The 11,485-nt window shown below is 40.7% G+C and overlaps 1 protein-coding gene across 2 annotated transcripts in view; it reads right to left on the reverse strand.

Moving 5' to 3' along the window:
• Window positions 1-9,710, reverse strand: part of dab1a (DAB adaptor protein 1a) — a 63,808-nt gene extending 54,098 nt beyond the window's left edge. For both annotated transcript variants that reach the window (XM_055221052.1, XM_055221051.1), the window contains exons 1-2: window positions 9,626-9,710; window positions 2,485-2,783 (exon numbers count right to left, since the gene is read on the reverse strand). In XM_055221052.1, the coding sequence (XP_055077027.1) occupies window positions 2,485-2,554 (70 nt within the window). In that variant the 5' untranslated portion in view covers window positions 2,555-2,783; window positions 9,626-9,710. The remainder of the gene's footprint in view (window positions 1-2,484; window positions 2,784-9,625) is intronic.
• Window positions 9,711-11,485: the final 1,775 nt, after the last annotated feature.

Here is an 11,485-nt window from a genome sequence, read left to right on the forward strand (position 1 = left end):
ACAGCTCTGCAGCTGCTCGTGTGTGGTATACGATTGCATTTGGCTTTCATCACCCCGCAGAGAGACTGGGAGACTGCGTAATGGAAAAATGACCCAGATCAGTACAAAGATGAGTGCGAAAGAGGACATGTTCGACCGGGCTACTCGCTGTACATTTGACTTCACATTTAAAAACACATGCAAGTCTCCAATTAAAGGGGCAGCAGTGAGGCAGCAGTGAGGAGAGGGGGGCTACTGGCTGTATCCTGCACTTGGATATAAAGGAATCAGTATTGTAAGAGCAGCGGGCCATTAGTAAAATTAAAAGTAAGTAAGGTGCTATTGAATTATGTTTAGTTAAAAGAAACAAAACAAAACAGCTGATGAGGAAACAGCATTAACTAAGATATCCTGTCCTTACCTGCCAGTGGTCTTAATGTTATACTTCAGTTTATGATTGCTTCCTATTATGTGCCATGACATAATAGATCTTATACTTATACCTTCCTGTCTTTTGTCCTATTTCTAAATCCGGCTCTACTGTAACTTCAGCTGGTCATTCCCAGCAGGTATAGCGGTGACATCACAGGTTATTAGTGCAGTGTTCTTGTGGTGTCTCTGGTCTGAAGGCTTTGGGCACACCATCCATCACCATCTCTCCAGTGCGCCGCTCTGGGCTCGTCTCCCACCTCTCCCTCTGCTTCTGCCTGTGTCTATGGGCAGCTCTGACTGATGAACATGATCAGCTTTGCACCAGAACAATGGAGTTTCTAAATAGGACATGAGAGGCACTGAGGCTTCCCTGCTCATTCTGTGTATGACGTTTTGGCATTGCTCAAACCTGCTGTGTGCAATGAGCCACCTGCTTTAGGCGATAGTGAATTTGTGCGTTTACTACAGACTGTCAGACCCTAATGGTGGGTTTGGGGTTGTGGGGATTTTATCTACAATTTCAAGCAGTCCAATGATGAATTTTATGTTGAAAGGAGGAATAAAAATTAAAGGTGCCCTATGTAACTTTATTGGTGCCACCTACTTGTCTCCATGGAGGTGTCAGATTGCCTAGAATGTTCCACAGGATGGCATTAAATGTATCTATCTCCAAGGAGAGAATTATGTGATGGTGCTAGGCCATGCTCACAGGTATTTTTTAGCAATGAAATGGTCTACAATTAAATACATGAAACACCAGAAAAGTTACATAGTACACCTTTAATTAAAAAAGAAAAAATCTATCCTAACAACAGCAGATATAATACTGTAAATTTTATTTCCGCAATGCAAGCACAGTACAAAGATATTTATCATTATACCTTGTGGCATCCTGTTCCTTTTAAATTTCAACACTATTAATCTTCATCAAGCCAGCTTAGACTTCCATTTGTTGGGCTTGTTTGTTTGGCCAATTCCCGCTGCATTGGCAGGATGTCTTGCTACATCAATCATGACACTTATTGGGAGATTGCTAGATGTTGGCGTTGGAGCAGGTGGCACCAAGCAGCTGCATTATGGCTGCCAGCTTGGCCCTTGGCATCACCTCTGCTCTGGGACGCCCTGGCCTGCTCTGCACCTGCTTTAGCAACCTGCCTCTGGAGCATTCTGCACCTGCATACACCAGCTCCCTGTCTCCGCACCTGTCTGCTGGCAACCCACAGCAATGTAATAACCCCCTACCTGTTAATTATCCAGCAACAACAGTCGCCTGCGTTCTGTCGCCTGACCCCAGGCAAAATGCAAATGAATATGATCTTCACCAAGGACAAAGTTGTGCACAGTTATGTCTGACACTGTGTCAGAAATCATCTTATATTTTACAAATCTGCACACAAAATGCACATGTGAACTAAGTGTACAGAATGTATAGAATGATTCTATACTGACTGCAAACACACATTTTAATGACAATATATAACCCATACTGCAGGTGTAGGAATGGGTCATTCTTGCAGCTTCATGCATACATTGCATTATAACAGTGTTTATTTAAGTAGTAATTGTTGTCTTTGTAGATCCAAAGATATTTTCAGATTCTTAAATGGTAGATCAATACATGAATCTTTCAGCCTTGGTAAACTACTGTGTATCTTCTAATATACCATCTGATGATACACTAAAAGCATGTGATGGTGAATCTATATGCTAACTCTGCAGATTTTAATAAGGCAGAGGACATTATTTTCAACCACACATACTTTATGTGCAGTAAACAGTGACCAAGAACACTGCCAGAGGAGTCACAGTCTACATCTGACTAAGCAGTTTCAGGCTGGCCTGGCTGAATTTACCTCTGTGACCTCTCTGTTTGCTGGTGCTCTAGGAGCACAACTCATTAAATGTCCACTTGTCCAGTCTTATCTCCACCTGTTTAGTCATGTTTCACTAACAAATTTGAAGAAGACTTTCTAACAACAACATTATAGTTCACAGGTAACAGCAGGAGTTCTCTGCTCTAGAGGAATGTTTAACTGTGGGACAGGACATAGGGTAGAACACATGAGGTCATACCTTTTCGTCTGGAGTCCCGTCTGAGAGTGCTGGGCCTGACCGCGGGTTGTAGCTCAGTCTCTGTGGACATGGTCAGACTCCCTCTGGGCTAAGCTCCTGTGGCTCTGCTCCGGTAGGGGTCCTGCAGGGGGATCCTGCAGGGGGGTCCTGCAGGAGAGTCCCGGTGACAGTGTCAGTGGAGGCTGTGTGGGCGCCGCGTGGGTGCGTGGAGGCGCCAGCTGTGTGAGCGGGCACAGGGGCGCATGGGAGAGGGCCGGGCCTCAGCCCTGACACTACCACCCACACCCAGCCAGGGAGAGCTGCCAGAGAGAGAGAGAGAGAGTACTTCAGTTAGAACCCAAATTAGTGGAATCACAAGTGGAGCAACATAAAAAATCTGCACTTGAGAAAAAAAGAAAAGAAAATGAATAAAACTATATTTTTTTTTACAGAAGTAACATTTATAATTTATTCAACCTCATACCAAAATATTTTGTGTGCAAGCAAGGTCCCAGCAGGTAGAGAAATGAGCTGATTTATGATAACACGAGTTGCCATTGGTAACAGAGGTATGTTGTTCAACAGCTTGTCAATATTACAGCAAGGACACCACATGGACCAATGCGTGAGCTACAGTCCTGATTCAACTCTATTTGATTGTGTACTTTCTTCTCATTAGTTGTCCTTAAAGGTGTTCTCACTCTTCCCTCATTTATAATGTAGTTTGTCTCATTCCCATACACAGTCAAAGCAAATGATGACTTGTTTTGGTAATTTTGGAAAAACCTGTGGGAGCTTTTTAAGCCTGCTGACTTGTTAAATTACAATACAAAATGCAGTATTTCTTGACAGAGCTTGTACAGAGAAAACATAGTTAACTGGTCAGCAGCACATCTCCGTATGAGAGACTCTGCAAGCTCCTGATTGGTCCTTCTGCCACACACTCCGGCCCTTCTTTGCATCCCTTCTTTGCCCATCTGTTGCTCCTTGATTCTGAAGAGTAGACTGGCAGAGACTTCCATAAGCTCACAGCCAGGTCCACAGAGCTGAAGCGTGAATGAAGCAGCGCACTCATTTGCATGCAAAAACAAAACGCAGACAAGTTCCTTTTTACTGGGAAGGACAGGGCTACAAAGAGGCCAGGAGACAGCTGCAGGTTGACGCACTGCATAATGAATGTGACTGTCCCGCTCACCTCTGTCACACGAGCACTACCACTGCTCTGTGTTCTGCTACTGTCCAACACACACACACTTTACAGGACCGAGAAACTTTGCAAAATATAAATAAAAAATACTAAAAATACAATTGCTCTTTAAATACTTATATGGATAAACTTGCCTTGTGGTTATATTTCGCCATAAAACCATCTGAGTGCTACAACAAAAGTTTAAAAAGTTGTAATAATAATAATAATGCATCAGTATATAAAGCCGATCCCCTTTTTCAAACCAGTGCCTAGCTTTCACAAACACTTTAGCATATCATTAGCATTCACATAAAGTAAAGCAGGGGTGGACTGCCAATGCTCAGTCAATCCGCTCTCAACACTCTTCCTCGCTTGCAATTGATTAAACACTTAATCATTAGATGCGGACTAAAAAGTTGAGTACAAAACTGAAACTTGAAACAAAATGGATCCTTTCGCAACAGCTGCTTTGATTTTCTGACCACCATCAAAGACAGTCTGACAGGGGCTGAGCCGGAGCTGGGGTTTAACCTCCAACCTGCTATTGGGATATTTTGTTTATATAACATATTTCTTGAGAAACTACTGGGAAACTTTTTTATTCTTATGTTTTGCATTGTAGACTACAGGAGTCTCTAGGAGCCGGCGCTGCTGTCGTGGTCCCTCGGTGTGAATAGGAGGCCCCTGTATGAGCCTGGGGTGAAAACACATGAATTGAGAGGCTTTTAATTTGCTGCAGACAGAAGAGAACAGAGTCCATTTAATTCTGCCAGCAGAGGCCATGTCGGCAAAATGCTGACAATATTCTTTATCTGGTCCAAACACACTGGAAAAGTGTGAGTCACTCCAATTACAGGCATTATCAGCAGCACTGCTCCAGCAAATGGACAGAGGGAGAGTGTATATGAAAAGAGGAGGGTTAGCGGCATCCAGTAGAATAAAGCTCAAAGAGAGAGAGAGGGAAAGAAAGAGAGAAAATGAGAGAAAAAATAGGGAGGGAAGAGAGAAAAAGGGATAGAAGATATAATGGGAAAGGAAAAGAGAAAACTGTGTGAAGACCAGTCGCTAGAGAATGGAGGGAGTTTTGAATCGGCCCGGGCCTAATCCCCAGCATGTGCCCCTCTGCCCCTCTGCCCCCCTGCCCGACCCTTTTGTGTTGGGACGTCTTGCTGTGAAGTCTTTCAATCTGCATCTGGGGCCTGGTTAAGTTGACTGTTAACTTGGACCAGTCTAAAACCATCCAAACCAGCAGTCCACATTCTACATGAACAAACTAGAGCTGTGGATGAGCCTGCAGGAAAAACTTTAAAGTATAATTAACTGCGTGGACAAATAAGTACTCGTAATTTACAAGTGAAATAGGCAGATTAAACTGTCACTCCCAAAACTCCAGCCAACTCACACAGTCCATTCTCTTTTCTGCTGTTGTCTTATAATGTGAATAAAATAATAAGCAGACTTATAAAAAACAAATAATTGACTAAACAACTAAAGGACTATAACCCAAGAACAAGCAAGAAAATATTCACAATGTGACTGTAGTTTAAGTTCTATTTGGATATAGTTTTCTGAATCATGAGCAAAACTTGACATCTCCTGAAAATTGTCTAATCATATCGACGATTTGGACACAATTTACACAACAGAAACTGAGAGATTTCTATTGTGATGTAGTTTGTACAAAACCTCGTGACTCATAATTCCAAAGCACAACCAGCCTACTTCCTGTCATATTATTCACACTCTGCTCTCATACTGATACTGTGTGCTACAACCAGCTTTTGCTTCATCTGTACCTCAGCAGCACAACCACCTGCCTCTTCATCTCTTCCTCACCATCACTGATATGCTTATAGTTACAAATGGAACACACGCTTTGTAACTTCTGACTATGATCCAAAAGACAGTGTAACATCTATGCTCCAACATGGAAAACTGTTTAAGAACATCGAAAACATCAACAACTTGTCCACCTGACTCCAGATAACCACCAAACCAGAATCATCCATACAAGTATCAGACCTTAAAACTCAACACGGCCCAGTATAAAAAGTCTTTTTTTTCTCAGGCCCAGAGTGACTGGAGTAGTTTAAAGCCTGACTTTGGACTCCTTTAAAAGTTGGCTGGCAAAACCTTAGCACATCACGCACTCTCTCTTTCCCTTCATCAGCGTGCAATCCTTTTGGAGCTGTTAAGGTTCATTCAATTAATACGTGAAAGCCACACTATAATAAGGTCAATAATGTAAAGCACGTCTACTATAGCCAAAGAGGCGAGTACAAACACATTTCTCCAAGTGTAACATCAAGGAAAGGAGAAAAGTATAGTCCATTTTCCGCCAGCAAAAAGCCCACTACTCACCCTTTCCTGTGCTGTGAATGAGCAAGGAATGAAATTGTACGACTGAAAATGAAAAATGTGCCGCAATACTTCTCTCCAGATGACTGCCAGGCCCCAGACATATGGTCGTTTCTCCGGAGACTGTGGCTGAAAGCGCTACATCTAAGCTAACGTCCCCAAGGATAGAAAAAGCTAATTTTTCAAATAAAAAAACATGTCAAGCTTGAGCTGTACAAAATTCCCTAACACACTGATAGGAGCGGTGCCATCCAAAAAAAATACCCCTGACCTGGAATCTGCGCTAAAAGTAGCAGCAGGAAAAGGATGTGAACATGGCTTAGCACTTCTGGATTTAGACGACAAGCTCAAGTCGAACCAGAGGCAACACGGGCTGGAAGGAGAGGAGGAGAGAGAAGGAGGGAGAGGAGAACGAAGGAAGAGTAAATTGGACAGCCTTAAATGGGGCGATGCCAAGAGGCGCGAGTGGGAGATGTGTGTGTGACTCAACAAACAGGACGCTGCCAACAGGAGCTTAATGCCCAGAAATCATGTGCAGCTACAGTGGAGTGTGCCAGGAGCATGGTAGAAGAGAGGGAGACAGAGAGAGACGGAGGTGTGGTCTTCGGTATAATTGTATTCTGTCCATCAGGCTCTGTCTTAGATTAGCTGCTCCTCTCCTCCATCAGGATAATGTGTAATCATGAAGAGCAGCTCCAGTCCACCTCACACTGCCTCAGCCTGCTCCTGGTCCTCGCCACTACGGAGCATCGCACAACTGCTCATTTCACATTAACACATTATAGTCACAGGCAGCGATGGAGGAAGTACTCAATATTGTTATTTAAGTAAAAGTACAGATACAGAGGTAAAAAGCTACTACTTAAGTAAAAGTAAAAGTATCACATGAAAAAATCTACATAAGTACAAGTATTTAAGTCGTTTAAAGCACAACCAGCCTACTTCCTGTCACTTCCTTCCTGTCAGCCTACTTTAAGAGAGAAAAGTAAAAGTATTTCACACAAGTGTTGTTCATTTGTTAAAGCGTAAATGTAGTTATATTGAACTAAAAAAATACATAATAAATGACACCTGTTTTGGTTTTCTTAATTTTTCTTGTGAATTGTGTGTATTTATTTTTGCTTGCTCAAAGCCGAAGCTTCAACTTAACAACTCTGTCAAAATGTTACCACGAACATGGTAAAATTAAATAATATGAAATGTACTTTTAAATTTTCAGTCCAGTCCAAAATTATAGTGAAGTAGAAAGTACAGATACTGCTGTCAAATGTAATGCAGTAGAGGTCAAAAGTATCTGCTGTAAATGACTTATGTACAGATACCTAAGCATTTTACTTAAGTACAGTACTTTACTACTTTAGCAAAAGACAAAATTAAATCTGTCAATTGGACAAAATGTTGTAGGAGTGAAGACGTTTGACTGCTCATCCAAGCCACTTCTTCAGTTCTGATCAGAATGCTGGTGGACACTGCCTTATATCTATCTATCTATATCTATATCTATATCTATATCTATATCTATATCTATATCTATATCTATCTATCTATCTATCTATATCTATCTATCTATCTATCTATCTATCTATCTATCTATCTATATCTATATATCTATATCTATATCTATCTATCTATATATATATCTATATATCTATCTATCTATCTATCTATCTATCTATCTATATATATATATATATATATATATATATATATATATATATATATATATATATATATATATATATATATATATATATATATATATATATATATATATATATATATATATATATATATATATATATATATATACAGTTTAAATGGTCGTTAAAGTTTGAATAGGGTCGTTTAAGCTGAAACTGGAGACAATAGCTGCAAGTGTAGTTAGCTCCTCCGTTCAGATAGATATAAGGCAGTGTCCAGCAACAATCTGACCAGAACTGAAGAAGCGGCTTGGATGAGCAGCGAAACGTCTTCACTCCTACAACTTTTTGTCCAGTTGACAGATTTTCTTTTGCTATGGCTCAGGCCTGAACGACTGAGTAATTACACATACTTTTATACTTGTACTTCGTGACCTTCCACCACTAGTCACGAGTAACAAGTGGGTTTGATGAAGTAACTCGATCATAACTTACATCAGCTGCTATCAAAGAGGTCGATTGTAACGTGCCTTATAAGACCATATCCTAGACAAAACAGTAACTAATTATGTAGAATCAAATATAATATATATCACATATAAATGGTGTCAATATGTTATTAATGTATTTCTCACTGGTACAGAGGTTTGATCACAGCCCCAACCAATGCAGGCTGTTGTTGTGTCCTAAGGCAAAACATTTGAGATATTTTAGCAGATCTTAAAGTTTCAAATCCTTGTTAAACATCTATAATGCATTACAAAAAGCCCTCTAACCACTGGGATAGTCCTTTACCAAAATGCTTGACTGTGATTGGCCAGTTAAAGCTGTGTATATAAGTCTTCTAATGAATATATGTTTTCCTCACACATTAAAAAGACTGTGGCTCGTTTATGAGACACTCCATTTGAGAAGTAAAAGAGGACTCCACACAGCTCACTCTCTATCTCCTCATTTGGATCCTAAGTTCAGCTCACATTAAAGCATTAGCTAATAATCATCACATTAACATCTGTTGCATCAGATCTGAACCTGAATGAAATCAGTAAATCAGAGCAAGCAGACATAAAATACAACTGCATACAAATGAGTAAAGGACGCTAACTAAAGGACATTTTTTTTTAAAACACTGCTTCTAAGTTATGTAAGTGAAAACTGTGCATGGCATTTTCTTGTGTGGTTTAAACTTTGAGCTCATTTGTAGATTCATAAACAGAAATATTCACTCAGCCCTTGAATAGTAAACTCAAACACCAGCTACTGTTTACACTGTTTGATTGAATTATATGTAACACTAACCTGCCTTCATGATTCTTAGATAAATTAAAGGCGGACTTTCCGGTTTCAGTGCCCACCAGCTGTTTGTTTCATTGCTTTCCCTGGAATGTTCCCCGGAAGTATGACATTAACCATATCTAACCCCATGAAGGGAAGCAGGTGATGCCACTAGGTTAAGTTACAGGTCAGATCACTCAGAGATTCACTAATAAAACAATGGTAACTAAATAAATGCTGTGGTGGCAGACATTTCACCAGAAAACGTACATAGTGAGCCTTAAAGGAGTGGCACACTGGCTGAAGTACGACATTAGCAGCGACTGATATACCTGAAAAGTCACTTGACCAAGATATTTAGACCAACTACAAGCTCCTTGTCATTGTTCCAACTGAAGTACTGTTCCTATCCTTCAAAAACACATATTCATAAACCCAACTTATTTGTCCTAGTAATGTGGGAGTAGCCTGATGAGTCCTAATAAATATTAAACTCCTATACTGACACAACCTAAAGAACCTCGTTTATAGAATAGCTAAACATTTCAGAACAACAGCCAATTTCTTTAGTTTTATTGCTATTGCCATATCAATTGTATTTTGTCACTGTATAAAGAATTACAAACTGTAATACTGATTGGGTGATGACGGTTTTTCCAACAGTAACCCCAAATCCATTCTAAAGACATTCATTTCCTACCTCACCAATTCAAGGAGAGACACTGTAGCTCTGCAGCTTTGATCTGTCCCACAGGAGAAAACAACTGCCACTTAACTCCGCTCTCAAAGACAAAAGACCGACGCAACAGAGCAACAGGAAGAGGAGCACGGGGCAAAGTTCACAACCAGGCAGAGGCTAAACGAGGTGTACGTGTGTGCGATTTACAACAGTACAAAGGCAAAACCAGGAGACACAATGAAGCCAGATTACAGCCCTGACTCAAGTTCAGCTGCATTTATGCCCCCTGCACTGGAATAATACTTCTCTTTGTCCAGTGACACAGTGGATGACAGATAGTGACGTGTTATATTTTCGCAGGTCAGTCAGTTTTTTAATCACGATAATGTAGACATCAAGCTCAGCCGATGTAAATATGGTCCAAAATTTTAAGATAACTGGCAATAACCGCACTGGATAACAGAAGTCTTTGTGCAGCAGAACGTGAGGTAGTGGCCAACAGAGACCTCTGACAAAGGGAAAGAATCATGCTCTGAATACACCTAGTGTTGCATTATGGGTATAAACATTACTTGGAAACACCTTGGCAGAATATTAACATTTAATACACTCACATTGTGCAAATATGCTACGCCCTTAAGACATATATCTCTTGGAAGAAATATTTGTTTTGGATCAAAATGCTAATTACAATATTGCTGCTATAGTCAAGAGTGTGTGACTCATCCTTTAATGTATTTAGTGCTGTAAAAATATGCATAAAATAGTGAAATCAGGTTGCGTCCATGGAGATGTTATTGCTTTGTATGGAATGTTCTACACTATGGCATTATCCATCTTCGATCTGTCTAGGGCTACACTAGTGTTGACAACGTGTTTATGACAATCAGCCTACATAAATGCAGTTAAAATATAGTTTAAAGTTTATGTAAGGCTTCATGGGGATAAGGCTGGAGCGAGGGGAAGGCACTATATAGTCTTGAGCAGTAGTTACATCTGTAGCAGCAGTAAAACGCAGGCTCAAACAGTGGCTGTGGCTGTCCAGTGGATAAAGCATTATCACTGATATGGAGCCGGAGGCCTAGCAGCAGTCAGCCCTCTCTCAGCACCGCACATCCCACAACACTCCGCCTCCAGTTCAGTCCCAGCACGAGCAGGTAAACACAGCACAAATAGCACATATAACCACCAGATGACAGATTCCCATTCATGTCCGGGCCACGGATTACCACAAAACATACGCACGAAACACAACATCGTCTGCAGCTCCTAACCTATTTACAGACACAGAGCTGGAGATATCAAAGCGCCACTGCGTCTGTGGGGAATTCCTCTTTTCTCGTGTTTTAAGGGGAAATAGATGAAAACGGATGTGCGAGCGGCTCCCCTGTGCGCGCTAGTTAATGTGCTCAAATGTAAATGGAGCTCTGCGCTGAGTGTGAGGCAGACTTCTCCACACAGACGAACGCAGACTGTGGTTATTAACAAGCCTCTGGTCTGATCCCATCTGGGTGTCAGCTCGTCTGTCAATCAACCCGTCAGCCAATGCCTCTACGCGCTCACTCTATGCTTGAACTTCTATTTAACTCTGTAATACCAGAATAGTTTATTCTTTAGTTTAGGGTTTTTTTGTTTTTTTTTTCTACAAATTGTATAATGCACGTGGGGTAGAGTGGCAGAGGTATTAACACTCCAGTAAAGACGCTGTCATTTTGATCTCAGAAGTTGTAAATTTGAAGTCATTTTTACTGTGAAAATAGAAACAACACAAAATATAATACTGAAACCACTTTTCTCATTGACACAATAAGCCTAACAAAACAAACAAAACAAAAAACAAACATCAAATCAAACATATAGCGGAATGAAACACTAGCACGT

The sequence above is a fragment of the Periophthalmus magnuspinnatus genome, chromosome 4, assembly GCF_009829125.3.
Source record: "Periophthalmus magnuspinnatus isolate fPerMag1 chromosome 4, fPerMag1.2.pri, whole genome shotgun sequence".
NCBI classification, from domain to species: domain Eukaryota; kingdom Metazoa; phylum Chordata; class Actinopteri; order Gobiiformes; family Gobiidae; genus Periophthalmus; species Periophthalmus magnuspinnatus.